This window comes from Physella acuta, unplaced genomic scaffold, assembly GCF_028476545.2.
Source record: "Physella acuta isolate Inbredline_101_S28 unplaced genomic scaffold, ASM2847654v3 ptg000262l, whole genome shotgun sequence".
NCBI classification, from domain to species: Eukaryota; Metazoa; Mollusca; class Gastropoda; family Physidae; genus Physella; species Physella acuta.
Window position 1 is genome coordinate 11,831 of NW_026731781.1, and position 19,486 is coordinate 31,316.

Sequence of the window (19,486 nt, forward strand, 5' to 3'; positions counted from 1 at the left end):
TATTTTAAATGACTAAAAAGTAACCCCCCCCCCATTTTATCAGTTACTGTCCCTTAACCATTGCTATTTTTGTATTCCGCAACTGATGTGGAAAACAGTTAAATACGTCCTTAATATTAACTTTGACTGTATATAATTTAATAATGAAGCTCACAATAACTTTTTTGTCTTTTTATATACCCCATTTGGTACTCCCTAGTGTCTGAACCCCACCCACCCTTTCTTAGCTATGCCTATGCATGAAGAAATCTCTATTAAACGTTTCAGTCCTGAGTCCATATTAATTTAAAGATGTGTTTGATGCTGTACATTATAATAGAGATAAGTTTTGGGAGTTTAAGTAATAATGATTTAACATAGCACTAATGCCTACACTTCAAGAGAACCTGTAGCTCTAATTTGCTTTGAATGATCAAGCAAATTTTTTTTGATAAGCTCCACATATGCAACACAAGATTGTTCCAATTAAAGTTCATGTTAACAAAATGTAAAGTTAAATAACAATTTAAGTTGCATTAAAACTACTTGTCTGATCTTCCAACACAAAAAAATCCCCATAATGATAATGGATAATTAGAAGCAGGCGTTATACGTGTTTAGTTTTAAAAAGTTTAAATTACAGACCACTAGAAAAAAACAATGTTAATGAATTAAAACCACAGAATTATTTTTACACCCACGTCTATAGAATATCTCTGGGCAAAATTTTTTAAAAATGGTTTGATGGAAGCCAAAGACATTAAGAGTGTCATTGAACTGAGTAAACTGATTTGCAAGAGACATAACAGATTTAAAACCCTGAAAATAGTGTAAATAGCACTGATAAATGATCCCTCCAAAAAACAAAACAAATGCCAATCAGTCACTACAATCACATGTAATAATTCGTAGTCTTAAAGTGAGATGATAAAATATACCCTTGTTCATAGTATTACATACCCTGCATTTATTTTATTGGCTAAAGCTTTAACATAACTAAAGGGAAGCAACTACATTATTGCTTTAAATATGAAAGTGGGTTATCTCCCTGTGAGTCCATTCCATAACAATATGTAAAAAAACATTTTAAGCTTACGATAGCAGATCAAATTACTATTTCGACACTCACCTTGGTCTCCTCAAGTGGGTGAAATTCGAATATCTGGGCATGAACTCAACCACAGGACTCGAGGCCGTCACGATCCAGCGGTTAGACTGACCACAATCAAAGTAAGGCCGCGTAATCCTCACAGGCAACATCTCGTCCTTGCTCTCACTACCAGGTTGCTGGGGACCAAAGAACTTGAACTCTTCAAAAGCATCGGTTGTGAATTTCCCCGTAGTGTTGGAGTACTTGATAGCCACGGAATAGGTGAACTTCCTGGTCGAGTCTGTATCTGCCTTCAGGTCGGGAAGCCAGAAATCTACCCAGGGGTTGCCTTTGTACCTCTTGTCGGTGTAGTTGCGGGCGTTGCCGGCAGCCAAGTCCCAGATGTCGATGGTGCTGTTGGTGGGTTCTCTCAGGTAGTTTGTAGGTTCGTTGTAGTCGTCCTCCCTCCAGGCTTTGGGCCCAAACAGGTTGAGTGTTCTGTTGAACTCTAGAGTCGTGTACCTGGGTTAATGTTAAACAACAAATATTTAATGAATAATATTTAAAACAACAAATATTTAATGAATAATATATAATCGACTTCGCAAAAATGGTTTTAAAAAAATTTATAAAGTTATGTACCTGGATTTATGTTAAACAATAAATATTTAATGGATAATATTTAATCGATTTCGCAAAAATGGTTTTAAAAAAATTTATAAAGTTATGTACCTGGATTTATGTTAAACAATAAATATTTAATGGATAATATTTAATCGATTTAGCAAAAATGGTTTAAGAAAAAATTATAATTAGACATTGCTGTAAATCATAACACTTGACTAGGTATATCATGAAAAAAAACCCAAATATGTTGGCCTAATTGTTAACATTAAACAAATAGTGTTGAAAAACATATAATTAGATACAAATGTAAACCAAAATATTTGTCTGGGTTTATTCACACCAAAAAATATTTAATTGATTAGATTAAATAAAAATTGCTAAAAAAAATTAAAAAATTGCATATACAAATGTAAACCAAAACATTTGACTGGATATGCAAAAAAAAAAAAAAAATAAATGATAAGATTAAACAAATATAGTTAAAAAACATTATAATTAGATACAAACGTAAACCAAAACATTTGACTGGGTATATGCAAAAAAAATAATTTTTTTGTGTGTGTTTTAAACAGGTGAATTAAAAATTCAACAGTAAAAATAAAAGACTCAAAACAATGGGTCAGGGTATCATCATGAGAATACTGCTTTAACAAGGTATACACCTAACCCTTAAGTCTTTCACTACAAGTAACATCCCAACCATGAAACTCAATTCAAAAAAAGAGTTAGGTTAACCATGGATCAAAGACTGTCTATCACAAGCAATAAGCTATGGTCAAATGATTTGGTTATAAGCTATCAATACCACTTAAAGTGTGATTTAATTACTAGTGATCTAAAAACCACACTAAAGTGTACTCGTTGGCTAAAAGCTATCAATACTTAGCTAAGCTGTATAACTGTACGATTCAGCTGCTACCTACCAATTGGGGTAAGAACAATTATTGTCAAAGAACAACCCGGAACCGTTGATAAATCCAGCGCTAGCCGAGATGTCTGCGGCAGCGGACATGTATATGTACATCAGGCCAGGCTGGGTAGAGAAGTCCCAGGTGTTGTTCATCCTCTGGTAGATCAGGGAGTAGAAGAAGGCCCTGTTCAACGCCATGTTGTGGACATGAAGCAGGGTGGTTCTGTGGAGGGAGAGAAAAAAAACCAATGGAGTTTGTTATTAAAAACAGTTATTTTTAAAGCCCATTATTGTGGTAATAAGCTACCAATTCCGGCACTTGAAGCTAATTATTAATTTTTTAGTTATTTTTTAAGCCCGTCATTGTGGTAATAGGCTACCATATCCGGCACCCGAGGCTAATTATTAATTTTTGCCCCCCCCCCCCCCATTTAAATATATAAATTTTCACATTGGTACAAAGGTGCACCCTCGCCAATTGAGAAATTTCGAGGGGTTTTTACCAGTCATTTTTCTTTTTAATTATAACACAAGAAAAAAATGTCTTGTGAAGCCCTGCCTAAATCTTTATGTCTATTGTCTGTAGTTAAGTTAGTGTTGCGAAATGTACTCAATATCTAGTAGTGGTATCTACACGTGTCCTACCTACCTTTTAATTTAAATCGTAATTTAACAGCAATGCTGTGTGTGTTTTGAGCCTAGATCTGGGTCTTAGACATTCCCCCCCCCCCCCCCCCATGCTGAAGAAACCTGAACCTAACAACAAACCTATAGCTAACTCTAACCCCAGAATCAATCCTAACCCCAACTCTAAACCTACATCTAACCCTAAATGGGAGGGGGGTAATTGCTGAGGGGGGGTGAGTTTATGTCCTGCTCCCATCTAGATTCTAGATAGACTGTATAGAGTATAGAGTCTCCGGCTTGTGTTCTAGTTCTAGGTCTACCTATTATTGTATGTATCGACTATGTCTAATCCAACACCTATGCCTGGTTTACCTGTTGGAGTAAGTCTTGGAACTCAGCAACTGATTGTACTTTGGCACAGCGGCTATGGTGTCGATGGGCAACATGAGCTGCTCCTTGTCTTTGGATCGGCAGTTCTGGGCCGAGACGTTGGAGAACATGTCGTTGATCTCATCCCACCTGTCCCGTTTCATCCACTCGTAGGGCGTCGAACTCACCAAATACACGGCACAACAGCTGACGAACAACACCAGGAATAGTCGTCCCATCCTAGGCATGGTTGATGAATACGAGGACGACCAAGTTTTGACAACTTTTGTTTGTTAATTTACTCGCGAATTAAACACAGCTAAATTTATTACAACATTGTTTTTAAAGATCCTCGAGTTCGTTGTTTAGTGCCTATTCGACGAAGAAGCTATACAGCTGTTTTAACTTTGAATTTTAAAATAAATAAACACAAATCAAACCGATAACATTGTTTTATGAACACTTCCGCATTTGGTGCCCTTATCAATATGGCGGTATTGCTTATATTTTGTGACCAGTGTGTTTATTTCAAAAGACGGAAGCGACGCGGTGACACAGGTGAGAATTTCGTGTGACTAGGCCCTTAAAGTAGGTCACGACAGGTTGACGGGCGAAAGTGTGCTGTAAAACCGTTTAATGTATTTTAAAACAAACATATTGCAGTAGATATTAATATTTTACTTATTTTTTTCTTCTTTACCAAAAGACTATACCACTAAGATATGATATTAAATAAAATTGTTTCATATTTAGTTGAGGCCATAAGCGGCAAATTTTAAGAAGTAAAGTGAATGGCATTACTTATTTTTTTACTGCTAGGTTTTCGTTTAAGTTTTTTTTTCTCGACCGAATAACATTGAAAAGTTAACCCAAGATTATTTTTTCTTTAAAATTTCCTTTTGCAACGTTTGAAAGACAATTTATATACACTATGCCCGATTCTCTGGGACTGAAATGGGAAAATGATGTCTACTTTGTTTGAGCAGGGTACAGCAGTGGCGTCGTTAGGTCGGGTGCCACCCGGTGCGGCACTTCATGTTGTCATCCCCCCCCCCCCCCTCACCCGCTACACACACCAAAGTATATGTATATATATATATATATATATATATATATATATATATATATATATATATATATATATATATATATATATATATATATATATATGGGTGTGATTATTTATTGTTGAGATGGCAATGTGAAGATTTTAAAACTCTAATTATTCATTAACTGAACTGGTTAAAAGCATTTTCCTTCAATATATTTTGCAATTTTTCATCTTAGTTTCACACCCCCCCCCCTATAAATGGTGTCACCTAGTGTCTGCTCGCACCCCCGCCCCTTCCTCGCGACGCCTCTGGGGCTACAGCAACCTGCGGAAACTGCAGCAGACTGCGCAGTTCTTTAAGTCACGTTATATCTCTTATCATATGTTTAAAAACAACAATTGGAGGAAAATGTACAAAAACACTTTCTAAAGATGTATCTGCAATTGAAAGTATCAAAACTTATAGCCAATGGGGGTGGGGAGGGGAGGCGGACTCTGGTAAAAGTATATATTTTCTATATAAATTTTTTTTTTCAGGTGGGGGAGCGGGGGGGGGGGGGGGAGTTAGACGTGCATTGCTTGGGGGGGGGGGGTGCCCCCCAACCCCACACCTAAAAATGCATGAAAGAAACACTGCCCACATTTGGTTCATTAATGACAGCATTGTTCAAGATATACACTGAACTGTTGAATTCAAATAATGAAAGCTGTATTCGTTTTGCTTTTTATTTAGGTTTAATAATGTAATTTAGATTTTTGGTGCTATGCTTCTTCGTTATTAAATGTGTTCTTTTATGATTATATAACATGTCCAACAATGGAGACGAGCTACTCTGTGATCTCAAACCCAGCAAGACAAATGTTTTTTACATTTTGTCCTCAGCACGACGTTTTCTGAAGCCGGTGATTAGACAGCGTCTGTTAGTAGAAATTGATGTCCTGCCTAAAATACAGGTACTTTCTCGTTTGCCATTCATCAAGGGCAATTTTTTTTCAATTTATTCAATAACGGTAACAACAGTAGGCACGGATGCCTTTTTTTCCCCATTGACCGGTTTAGAAAAAAAAAAAAAACAAATAAAAAACAACAACATAATAACAGCATTGTAATGAAAAGCAATTAGTAAACACATAACAGTAACATAGCATTCAAAGATTTGGAGTAAAGAAATAAAATTACATAGTTAGAATACATAATAAGATAAAATGAGAATATGATAGTTACATAGATGAATGAGAAATGTTGCAATGAGTCAGTTAAGGAGGTCATTAAATAATTGTTGTTTTAGTTTAGATTTGAATATATTTTCAGATATGGATGGTTTTATTTTATTATTAAGATTGTTCCACGAATTAGAACCAGAGTAGGCGAAGCTTTGTTTTTGAAAAAAAAGCTGTAAACGGGATGGGTAAACTAAGACGACGATTTAATTAATTTTGTGTTAGGGGTCGTCCATAAATGACGTCACACTCGAAGGGGGGAGGGGTGTCCGTAATTTTTTGACGGCGTGCGATGAGGGTAAGGGGGGGGGGGGGGGGGTTCAGGTGGTGTGACGTCACACTTTTGCATATACATGAAAGTAAGGTTAGAAAACGAGTTTTAGCCGTTATTTCGCGTTTTAGAAAACGGTTTTATAATAGGAGTTGATTAAAATACTCAATGTTGACAGAATTCAGACAAAATTTTGTGAAAAATACCGATTTTTTAAGAAAAATTCAATTGCAGTTTTTAGGGGGGGGGGTTGTAGGCTGATACAACGTATATGTTTGATGACGTATATGTTTTACAGTTACACAATCAAGGTGGAAAACAGTTAAATCAGCGTGTAAAGGCTTGCGGCCAGTAAATTTATTAACTTAGACTATTTACAACGTAAAACTGCAGCATAAATATTTTATTCCACCCCCTTTGGCGCCCCCCCCCCCCTAGGGTCGGCCACTCCCCCTCACCCCCCAGCTACGCCTCTGTGTGCTATTATTATTGTTATTGGGTTCGCGTACTATTTGACTTTCCATTGATCACCATGGCGTAGGCTGAATGTAAAGGGGACAAACAGGGATAGATTAATTATGCTATATCAGGGCCAAGTCTGAAAGATCATTTTTTGGCTGGGGAAACGCGAAACAAGTTAAAAAAAAGTCTCGAACAAAAATCGGAAAATGTCAAATAAAAAATTATAACACTAATGTTCCAAGAAATACTTCGAAATGCTAGTTCAGAACAGTGGCGTAGGCAGGGGGGGGTTTAGGGGGGGGGTCATAATATATATATATATATATATATATATATATATATATATATATATATATATATATATATATATATATATATATATATTTGCACCAGAGTTTCTTCCAGGCATCTCTTCGAAGCCCCCCGAAAATTTTTCACCGCCCCCCGGAGAAAAAAGTCTGGAAGAAACACTGCTTTGGACTGGTTTACATTTATAAAAGAATTACAATTATTATCCCGAATTCCATTAATTCGATAAGTAAAAATACTCTAAGAGAACATTGTTACACTTGGTTTAGTAGGTATTAATTTTTTTAGGCTCGTTTGGGTCACGTGTAACAATAGTAAATAAAACACAACCCACAAAGAGAATATGTATCATTTACGTGTAATTTTTCACCAACCACAAGAAAAAAATATGAAACAACGAACACTGACGAGACATTACACTGTGTTGACGCCACACAACATTTCTTCACCCTCTAGGTCACACACTTTCTCCCGCTAGCACACCACTTTCAAGGTGAGATCACTCGCACACACACACAAACACACACACACACACTCTCTCTCTCTCTCTCTCTTAGTACCTACACATTTTCTTAAAGACAACCGTCACCCCCCCCCCACCCTTTAAAAAAAGTACTCATTTCGTACACATAATAAATCTTTTACAAAAAATTACCATTTCGGGGTGTCTAGTTAGCTATCAATATATAAAGGTAATTCATGCCAAAACAACTGGTTGCTTAACACCGAGACAAAGCATGGACCACGAAGTTGTTTAGACCCTTTATGTGTCTTATGTCCAACTACCCTTTATGTGTCTTATGTCCAACTACCCTTTATGTGTCTTATGTCCAACTACCTTTATGTGACTTATGTCCAACTACCCTTTATGTGTCTTATGTCCAACTACCCTTCATGTGTCTTATGTCCAACTACCCTTCATATGTCTTATGTCCAACTACCCTTTATGTGTCTTATTTCCAACTACCCTTTATGTGTCTTATGTCCAATTACCCTTTATGTGTCTTATGTCTAACTACCCTTTATGTCTTATGTCCAACTACCCTTCATGTGTCTTATGTCCAACTACCCTTTATGTGTCTTATGTCCAACTACCCTTTATGTGTCTTATGTCCAACTACCCTTCATTTGTCTTATGTCCAACTACCATTTATGTGTTTTATGTTCAACTACCCTTTATGTTTCCTATGTCCAACTACTCTTTATGTGTCTTATGTCCAACTACCATTTATGTGTTTTATGTTCAACTACCCTTTATGTGTCTTGTCCAATTACCCTTTATGTGTCTTGTTTAACTACAATTTATGTGTCTTGTCCAACTACCCTTTATGCGTCTTATGTCCAACTACCCTTTATGTGTCTTATGTCCAACTACCCTGTATGTGTCTTATGTCTAACTACCCTTTATGTGTCTTATATCCAACTACCCTTCATGTGTCTTATGTCCAACTACCCTTTATGTGTCTTGTCCAACTACCATTTATGTGTCTTGTCCAACTACCCTTTATGTGTCTTGTCCAACTACCCTTTATGTGTCTTGTCCAACTACCCTTTATGTGTCTTGTCCAACTACCCTTTATGTGTCTTATGTCCAACTACCCTGTATGTGTCTTATGTCTAACTACCCTTCATGTGTCTTATGTCCAACTACCCTTTATGTGTCTTGTCCAACTACCATTTATGTGTCTTGTCCAACTACCCTTTATGTGTCTTGTCCAACTACCCTTTATGTGTTATGTCCAACTACCCTTTATGTGTCTTATGTCCAACTACCCTTTATGTCTTATGTCCAACTACCCTTTATGTGTCTTATGTCCAACTACCCTTTATGTGTCTTATGTCCAACTACCCTTTATGTGTCTTATGTCCAACTACCCTTTATGTGTCTTATGTCCAACTACCCTTTATGTGTCTTATGTCCAACTACCCTTTATGTGTCATATGTCCAACTACCCTTTATGTGTCATATGTCCAACTACCCTTTATGTGTCTTATGTCTAACTTGTATTCCTGTAGCAATAAGCTCCAAGGAGTAGCCTCTGATTTTTAGTTTCATCTTATTTAGGAAGGTCAGTGGATTATGGTCAGTTAGCATCAGGATGGGATGAGCAGAATAACTAACAAAAAAAAAAAGTCAAACTGTTGCAATGTCAGGATGATGCCTTAACACTCTTTTTAATTACAATAATTAGCTTGGTGTTTGTTGAATTTCTTGGATATTCATTGACTTTACTAAAAAGTAACAAGCGCCCTAGGTTGTTTATTGTACACAGATTAATTCAGGTCACTGTTTACCAAAAACAGAAAGCGCTCGAATTTCAACAGTTGTTAAAAATTGTAATGAGTATTCATAGAGTATGTGTAAGGTATCGCTAACAAGCTCTCTTTTTAACGTATAAAATACTGTTTTTTTTAAACGTTTGTTTTGTTTCTAATTATTAATGTTGGTTCTCATCTTTGGATTTTCCTTGTATAAACCGCCAATAAGGGGGGGGGGGGGTGTCCATGGGGGTTTATATCGCGGGGGTTTGTGTTCAGGGGTTTATGTAGCGGGTGGGGGTGGGGGGTTAATTTTCAGGGGGGCTTAATTGGGTGGAGGTGGGGGATAAGTCCAAGGGGTTTATTTCCAGGTTTTTTTTAAACAATGCGTAATTATTGATAAACGTGTTAACTAACTGAGAATATCAAACCTAACAAAGGTTATTAAAGTGATCTAAATGAAAGAGAACCGAAGAAGCATTTATTTTGTATCATTTTGTAATTTGCACATGTCAATGTTCTCAGTACGTTTGCTAATAATGCGGATGAAGAAAAACATAATTGCTCATTACGATGACAAGGGACGGAGTGGTCTAGCGGTAGAGAGCTGGACTTCTAATCCGTAAGTCTCGAGTTCGAATCCCTGTTAAAATCAGTAGAAAGTAGACCGTCACTGAGTCCACCCAACTCTGATGGGTACCTAACTCACGTTAGGGAAAGTAAAGGCGGCTGGGCATAGCGCTGACCACACTATCTCTTCATATGCCGAGGTCACAGTGAACAAGTGAACTCTACTTCACTTGCCCCATAGACCGTCAGGTTTGAAAGGGAAACTTTACATTACAATGTTGTAATATTTGAAGCGGTAATCTTATCATGGTATCCCATTAAATACGCCTTATATTTATTTTAACTTAATCAAAAGTGAATATATATTTTAATTAAATTTAATGTTGATTTCAACAAGAATAAAAAAAAAAAAACTCAATTGTGGAAAACTTGAGATATTTTGTCCTGAGACCAATTGTCATTGACATATATTTTGTCCTGAGTTCAATTTTCACTTAGATATTGTTTTTTCCTAAGAACAATTCTCATTGAGATATTTTGTTCTGAGATCGATTCTCATTGAGATATTTTGTTCTGAGATCGATTCTCATTGAGATATTTTGTTCTGAGATCAATTGTCATTGAGATATTTTTTTTCCTGAGCACAATTCTCATTGAGGTATTTTGTTCTGAAATCAATTATCATTGAGATATTTGTTCTGAGATTAATTCTCATTGAGATATTTTATCTGAGATCATTATTCATGGAACTATATTAACATTCATACAACCATACATAAATTAGAGCTTGCTAAAAAAAATCACAAGTACACAGAGGCGTAGCGACCCTTCCCGGCGCCCGGGGACAAACTATTCGATTTGCACCCCCCCCCTCGAGATTTCGATTTGCACCCTCCCCCCTTGTGAGGGAGCGAAATGAATCTTTGTTTGAGTTCTTCTTGTTGTACCAGTTGTGAGGGTGGGGATTTTTAAGAAGGCGGAACGAATGAATCCAATAACACACAGTTCAAGTTCAACTATAATTGTTCTTTATTAAAATGATATATATGTTCAAGTTTCTACCTAACTGATCTACACTGTACTATTTACTTCTACTACTGACTGTTCATACCACATGCTACCTACTACTACGCACTCCCATGACCAATCCTAACACTAACTGTTCTCTACATTCTACAACCTAACACCTTCTACCTTCGCTAGCTAATCATGATCTCCTCGGCCTAACAGTGGCCAACGCTTCACTGGTCAGCTGACCGTCCCACGTGACCGGTCAGCCCTGTGCGCCCATTGGCCTCTCTAACCAACCAACTAGGCCTATAGTCTGTTTCTGCTAACCTATATCTGCTAAACATGTCTGACGTAATCTTGCGTCATCACATATCTCCCTCCCTTTCTGTAGCTGACAAATTATATTTTTCAGCGTCTACTACTAATCTAATACATCAACAACTATCTATCTTACTACTCTATTCTATCCCTAACATCAATCAAATAAAAAATGGGACAGCACAGTTTACAAAAACAAACTCTTGTGTCTGTGTTCTTGAAAGAAATGTCATTGTTCTAGTTCCTGAAATCTTGTGGTGTGACTGGTGTCTCTGCTTGCTAATGTATGTCTATGTTATGGTATGTGTGAATTCAATCATGTGTAACTCAGTTCTGGCCAGGTTATCGTGTACTGGCCTTGAGCTAATCTTAGTAGAATGTGTAACTGGTTGAACGGGCTCTGCGAGCAGTGTAAGTGTATGTGTACGTGTTATGTAATTGCTGGCGTTCCTCTGTGGTGGGTGGGTTGTGGCGAGTTTTGATGTAAATTCCCGTGAGGCGGGTATAGGCGTAACTTTCGTTGGTCAATGTGATGACGCAACAAACTCAACGCTGGTTGAGACGTCCACGCAGAGTGGTTATACGATGAACTGGAGCTGTCTGATGCGGTGGCGAACAATGACGTAACATTTCGACGCTGGGAACTTGGACGATGGGTCTTCTACCCTTTGTATCTGCCGACGTAGGTGTATGTAGCTGGCGGTCTGTTATTCAACCCCAGTGCGGGGGCGAAGCGGTGGCGATGCGTCCGCTGTCTTGACCAGGGCAATTCTCTGTTAAGCAGGGCTGTTCGCTGTCCAGGTAATTCAACGTAATCAGGGCTTCAGGTGGCGGCATTCTTTGAAGTGTTTGCTTCATCTCGTCTGATTCTGAATAAGCGTAGTGGGTCTGAAAATTGTATTACGAGACGATGAGCAATGGCTTTATGTGAACATTTTAGTGCCCGCGCAGACAAGTATTCAGACAGAGGTACCTTCCATAAAAAAAAACTCAGTCCCAAATTTATACGTGCTGAACAATTGTCTGGCGGTACATACAGCATACAAATATAACATTACAAAATTAACCAAATAAAAAATCAGTTCACTCTAATCTACAACAATCTGTAAAGCCTAATAAACTCAATAGACGTAACACTACTAGAGCTTAGAAATAGCTTCACAAAAAGAATAGACATGTGAGTGTGTATCGTGCCATTTCAACACGTGATCGTATAGTGGAGCAGCTCTCACTATCTGACTTCTGACAAAAATCTGGCTGGCTTGACTTAATTGACTGACTTCACTTATGACTTCAGTAACTTGACTTATTTCACTTTGACTTCAGTAACTCGACTGACTTCAATTTAACGACTGACTTCACTTTAGACTTAATTTCAACTTAAAAGACTTTTCCTTGACTTCAACGACTTCAATATGACTTCAAAGACTTCACTTTGACTTCAACAACTTCAATATGACTTCGAAGACTTCACTTTGACTTCAACAACTTCAATATGACTTCAAAGACTTTAACTTTGACTTCAATGATTTCAATGACATCAATTTGATTTCAAAGACTTCACTATAACTTCGACGATTTCACTTCTTCACTATGACCTCAACGACTTTAATATAACTTCAAAGACTTTTCTTTGACTGCAACATGACTTCAACTACGTCACTATGACCTTAACTACGACTTCAATAACTTATTGACTGACTTGACTGACTTCAAATAACTTCTTTGACTTCAGCTCTGACTTATACTTCACTGACTTCATAAACATCGCTGACTGACCTCGATTGACTTTAAATGACTTCTTTGACTTCACGCCGATTTCTCGGCGACTTAGATTAACAGAAAAAAAACTCGACTTGACTTTAGTCCTATGTTCAAAAACATTCGTGGGGGCGTTCCGGGTCAAATTCTATCCAGGCCTTAATATACCTCACTAGGACCGATAGGGCGGGGCTCGGTGTCGACAAAGGTGTTGTGAGCTTTCACGTGGTCTATGATTACTATACTTGTGTTTGTGTAGGTGTGTTGATGGGGTCATCTGGTTTAAGGCTGACCAGGAGTAACCGTGCTCTCTGTCTGCTATCAAATTCCTTGTTACATATTCCTCTGATTCCTTGTTTACTGATTTCTCTAATCTCAGCAATCTATTACTGACTGTGTCGTTCTGAAGTCTTAAGTTAAGAACATCTGCACCAATCTCGGTAGTCTTTATAGAATGATCCTCAATAACCTCGTTAACTTTTTCTATCAACTTGTCCGTTTTGAATTGCAATTCGTCTACTTTTGTGTTTACTTTTTCGTTGTCTCGAATACTGGGCTGCTTGTTTATTTGTCGCGTGTGGCTCATATCGTATGGTCCGTTTTTGAAAACAACTGCTTCAACTGTTTTACACGCTGAGGGTGTGGCTATGGTGACTATTGCTGTTGGCCAAACATATGTGCTGCCTCTTGAACTGTGAACACGTTGTGTTCTGCCTGTGTATTGGTGGTGTTGTACGAGTGTGTTACGTACTGCCACTGTGGAGCAGTGTGTATCCCTAATTGCTGTGGCGTATTTGTTATTGACTTTTGATGTAAATATGTCTGTTCTTCTACTGGCTTCTGTAAACGATGACATAAAAGCTATTCTATTTATCTGCCTATATTGTGTTCTGTTGCGTTGTGCATCTTGTTGGCGTCTATCATAATATCGTATTCTGCAATTTATTTGTTTGTGGCCTGTTCTATTACAATAGTAGCATCTGACACTGTAATTGTGTTTTTGTTGACTGTAGTTAATCTGAATGGTGTGATTTGCCGTATTATGTTTTTGGGGTGTATGTGGTGTTTCACTTTTTGTTGTAGGTATTTCGCTTGCTTCACTGGACGTGTCATCTGAATCTGAGTCGTAGGAATAGTAAAATGTTTCGGCTATCTGGTTGTTATTATTTGTATCTAAACTTTGCACCGTTTCTTGTTTGGCTTGGCGAAGTTCTCTCATTTTTTCTATTTCTTTACGAATTCTTTCTGTTTCTTCTTTAATTCCGGCAATATATGTTTCTGCTTCTCTTTGTTTCTCTGCTAACTCGGCATCTTTCTTAGCATCATATTCTTCTTCATTTAACAAGCAGTCTGGATCCTTGGTTACCTTGTTATCTACAATTCTATTGATCAAATCTTCCATAGCATCTGGATCATCTAGAGTTTTTGCGTCAAATTCTTTAACAGTTAATAACCAGTCTCGATTTTCTGTTGTCGTGTATTGTCCAAGCCTAATAATCAATTCATCCAGAATATCTTGATCCTCAATAGTTCTTGAATTGCTTTTCACTTTGACTGTATTCTGAACATTTATAGAATAGCAACGAGTCATCAATTCTACCTGACTCTTTTAGGCCTGACTTGGGCTCAGTTTTTGGGACCACTTCGTACAGTGGAGGCATTTTTAAAGGTAGTGTGGTTGAAGAAACAGATAAGAAAGAGGCAGAAAAACCGCTGGTACCAAATATCCAGCACGAGTCTAAACCCAAACGTTTAAAAAAATTTGGAAGGTACTTATCTTTTTGGACATGTTGACTGTTTTCTTGTGTTGTTAATCCAAACTCGCCCCGGCTGAAGAAACCCGCTGTTGTGATGAGTTAAGGAAAGCTGTACACCAGATGTACTCCGTCATGAGTAACCCGATATACTGTCTTTCCTGTCCTCGACCCGCTCTCCACCAGTTGTGAGGGAGCGAAATGAATCTTTGTTTGAGTTCTTCTTGTTGTACCAGTTGTGAGGGTGGGGATTTTTAAGAAGGCGGAACGAATGAATCCAATAACACACAGTTCAAGTTCAACTATAATTGTTCTTTATTAAAATGATATATATGTTCAAGTTTCTACCTAACTGATCTACACTGTACTATTTACTTCTACTACTGACTGTTCATACCACATGCTACCTACTACTACGCACTCCCATGACCAATCCTAACACTAACTGTTCTCTACATTCTACAACCTAACACCTTCTACCTTCGCTAGCTAATCATGATCTCCTCGGCCTAACAGTGGCCAACGCTTCACTGGTCAGCTGACCGTCCCACGTGACCGGTCAGCCCTGTACGCCCATTGGCCTCTCTAACCAATCAAACTAGGCCTATAGTCTGTTTCTGCTAACCTATATCTGCTAAACATGTCTGACGTAATCTTGCGTCATCACACCCCTCAAACTTTCGATTTGCACCCCCCTCGAGATTTCGATTTGCACCCCCCCCTCAAACTTTCGGTTTACACCCCCCTGAACCTTTCAATTTATTTTTCCAACCCATTTTGGCGCCCCCTAAGGTCGGCGCCCGGGGACATATGTCCCCCCCGCCCCCCCCCCCCTCGCTACGCTACTGCAAGTACAATAGTAAAGCCTTATTTGTCCGCTTACAACATTCACTGCGCTTGCAAGAGTTTGATTGGCTGGGGATAGAGTGAGAGAGAGAGGTTATACACACATTCAATGCTGCCTGGAAGCCTTGGAAGGGCGAGAGGTGTGGTTGGGCTTTGCTTCTAATGAAACCAGTGTTTCTTCCAGACTTTTTTCTTCAGGGGGGGTGGGGCGGACACTGTTAAAAGTATATATTTTCTATATAAATTATATAAATATCATTTCGTTTGGGGGCGGGGGGGGGGGGGGGCGGTAAAAATTGTTCGGGGGGGGGGGGGGGGCGAACTCTGAATGAAACTAATTTAGTCAGTTTCACCCTTGGTGGAAATCAATCAACTCACACAAAAAGTTTTTAAAACTACACAACCAGTTGAAAAAACAGAAAACATTTCCCATTTTAAAGAAATCTCAAATCTAAGTTGTGAACAAATTTATTCGCCTTGCCCAAACCATTAATTATAGAATTAATCTTCGATGGTGTGTTTTAGTCAACATTCCATAATGTATATTATTCTTTGACCCCCGAAGACACGAGGCAATTAATATTTCCTAAGTACATTATTACTTCTTGTGATTCCAACTGGGGAAGGCTGACGATAAATCTCAACTGATCTGGGACCAGTGTTACTTTTTTTTCCCTCTGGAGTTTGGGTTGGGGTGCACTTGAAACTTTGGGGGGGGGGGACGACGGAGGGGGAACGGGGGGAGGAGGTCATTGGTAAAACAATATAATTCTATTTGAAATCTTTTTCATTTGATACAGGAGGGGTGCGGGCAGAGGCGTAGTGAGGGGGGTGGGGCGGGGGGGGGGCATACGTCCCCGGGCGCCGACCTTAGGAGGGGGGGGGGCGCCAAAATGGGTTGGAAAAACAAATTGAAAGTTTGAGTGGGGGATGCAAATGAAAAGTTCGAGGAGGGGTGCAAATCGAAAGTTTGAGGGGGGGGGGGGGTGCAAATCGAAAGTTTGTCCCCGGGCGCCGGGAAGGGTCGCTACGCCTCTGGGTGCGGGAGATGTGCTGTGTCGTCCCCCCCATCCCCCACCCCTCTAATAAATGCTTTTAAAAAAGTGCATTTGACATATTCTCCAGACAGATCCAAGTATAAATTTATGATGTATGCCTTGAGACATTGTTGCCGCGAGTTATTTTTGGGTCTACTTCCATTTATCTTTTGGGTTTTACGTTCTACGCAGTTCTGGTGACGTAGGCAAACGATTTACACGGGGTGCGCGCTATTGAGCCACATTTTCACTTCTCACTCGTATTTTTAAATTAATAATACTGTAACTAGTTTTTTCCCCAATAAGTATATACAGCGTTTTAAGATAATTATAATGGCTACCATGTATATAAATATGTTGGTCCTTTTGTTTTTAAAGATTCCTGCCGACTTAGCTTTTTAATTAAGTGAGTTGGTTAAATTAGATTCAATGTTTAGGAATAAAATGTATATAGTAAATAAAGCTGGAGAGATTTCCCCATAACCTTTTCGTATATTTTGATATACCAATAAGCGTTGGCATTCTATTTGTAGTGTAGTCGGGCAATAGAAATATAGAATACGAGCCGACCCGCGGCATAACATACGCCGCTATTTAGTTGTTTTATTTTCTACTTTTCAGCCATTCATAATTTGTGAACTCGACAGTACCAATGCTGCCACTGAAAATATTTGTTTTTTATTTGATTTCTATATATTGCACGATTTTAATACTTCCTGTAATAGCCCACTCTTTATACGAGAAAGTATAAATAGTAGATTGTTTACTATATAGGATATAATTTAGAATAACTTAGAATGGTTTTTAGTCATGAAATTCTATTGTAAAAAAAACCATGTAAAGTACTTACAAATTTTTCATTAAAAAAAACGTTTTAATAACAAGCTTTTATGTAGCCTACTAATGCACTAAACAGTAGAAAATAAATTATACACTACAAATTAAATAACTATAAAGAAAAGCGTGGGCCACTTTAGTATTTATTGGATACCTTTACTAATGTTTAGGAAGAGACCCACGCTTTTCTTTAAATAGTAGTGTGTAATTTATTTTCTACTTTTTAGTGCTTTAGTAGTCTATATTAAACCTTTTTATTAAAACGTTTTTTATGAAAAAAATTTTTAAGTAGGCCCTACTTAATTAAACTTTGAAAATAAGAATAGAATCTCGTAGAAAAAAATATTTGCGCACCAAGTGAAGGCCTAACTATCTGTGTATAATTGTGCGGTATATGATTAGTACTTTATATATTCACATTCGTTTTTTGAGAAATCGGAAATAGAGTAAATTACTACTTCCGGTCAACGGAAATAACTCAAATTTCGACAAAAGGTGGAGAATTAGATCTTTTACTTACATGTGAAATTTCATTATATGGTTGGTAACGCATCGATGAAAAACAAAATTCAAATTCGCAGGGGTGGCACTCCGGCTGAGCGCCATTTGCTTTTTCTGTATATACGGTATATGAAAATAAAAGTCGATTGCAGTTTGACATCGTTCATCCAATCGCCAGGAAACTTTGAGGAGTTAATTAGAATGGTTCTGCAAAAAAAAATCATTTTAAATTTCGCAAGGGCGGCACCACGGGAGGTTGCGATTTGTCTCTATATACGGTATATAAAAAATAAAAGTTGAATGCGGTTCGTCACCGTACATCCAGAGTGCTATGGAACTTTGGGTCGTAGATAAGAACACTCCAGAAGAGGTTTCTGTAAAAGAATCTTTTTCTTTAATTTCGCAAGGGTGGCGCCCTTGGAGGGTGCGATTCTTCTCGATTGTATGAAAGCCTTAAGCGTATGTTAATCACTCTCTGTAATAGTGAGGTCGAGCACACTTCATTGACCACCCATGTGTCAGGGACATAAAAGGGCAATCTCGGGAGTCCCAGGTTATACTACCGCAAGGGCGCCGCATACGGTGCCCGTTTGTTTTAAAGATTGTGATAGATTATGGATAAGAAGTAGTATTTTAGTCGTTCACTAAATAGAATTTTGCGCGTCTGACCGTACGATTTGTCCAGGGCTATCCTGGGATTTTTTTAACCCCACGACAACGCGCGGGGACGGGAACCTCTGATATATATATATATATATATATATATATATATATATACACATACATATATATATATATATATATATATATATATATATATATATATATATATATATATATATATATATATATATATATATATATATATATATATATATATATATATATATATATATATATATATATATAAAGCAATGCATGTCTGTCTGTTTCTTTGTTTATTTGTTTGTCTGTCATTTATACATTACTACACCTTTCATCCGAAAGCCATTAAAGTTGTTAAAAATACATCTGGGAAGGTTCCTGCGAAGAGAAATTTCAAAGTCGCAGGGTTGGGGCCCCGGCAGGAAGCGATTCGATTCTTCTCGAAAAACCATATTTAAAAAATAAAAGTCACTGCGGTTTGACACAGTTCAACTTTGGGGGGTTGATTAGAACACTACAGGTGAGGTTTCAGCAAAAAAATAAATAAATCTTTTTTTTAATTTAGAAAGTGTCGGCGCCTCGGGAGTGTGCGATTCTTCTTTTTATACGGTATAAACGGTTAATGAGAATATTCCTGATAAGGTTTTTTGGGGGAAAAAAATTCATCACGGCAAGATGCAATTCGGCAATCCGGTCTTTCCCTTGAGTGCTATGGCGCCTACGTTTTAAACAGAGCAGTAGACAATGGATAAAATGGGCATTATAGTCGTTCAATAAATTGAATCAGGCGAGTCCGCCGGCGTCCCGACAGAGTGCAAATGGCACTCCGGGCTATCCCGTGAGCGATATGGCGCCTACGTCCGTTTTAAACATTGCGAAAGACTATGCATATGATTGGGTTTTTAAGTCGTTCACTAAACATAATCAAGCACGTCCGCCGGCTCCCCAGCAACGTGCAGTTTGGCGCCTTGCGCCATCTTATGAGCACTCTCGCGCCTATGTTACTTTTAAGGAGCACCCTACAATATTCA

At 38.0% G+C, this 19,486-nt stretch overlaps 1 protein-coding gene across 1 annotated transcript; it reads right to left on the reverse strand.

The window, feature by feature from the left end:
- Positions 1–1,104: 1,104 nt before the first annotated feature.
- On the reverse strand, positions 1,105–4,131 carry LOC131938997 (uncharacterized). The gene is made up of 3 exons (XM_059297235.1): positions 3,606–4,131; positions 2,620–2,829; positions 1,105–1,591 (listed from the first exon to the last, which is right to left on the reverse strand). The coding sequence occupies exons 1-3, from the start codon at positions 3,848–3,850 to the stop codon at positions 1,105–1,107; spliced, it is 942 nt and encodes a 313-aa protein (XP_059153218.1). The 5' UTR covers positions 3,851–4,131.
- Between the last annotated feature and the right edge of the window lie 15,355 nt (positions 4,132–19,486).

Bases quoted from the DNA above. Each gene is read 5' to 3' on its own strand.
- LOC131938997 (XM_059297235.1), bottom strand. From the start codon at position 3,850: ATGCCTAGGATGGGACGACTATTCCTGGTGTTGTTCGTCAGCTGTTGT. The intron at 2,830-3,605 runs GTAAACCAGGCA...CTCCCTCCACAG, and splicing joins TCCAAGACTTACTCCAACAG to AACCACCCTGCTTCATGTCC. The intron at 1,592-2,619 runs GTAGGTAGCAGC...ACATTAACCCAG, and splicing joins AATTGTTCTTACCCCAATTG to GTACACGACTCTAGAGTTCA.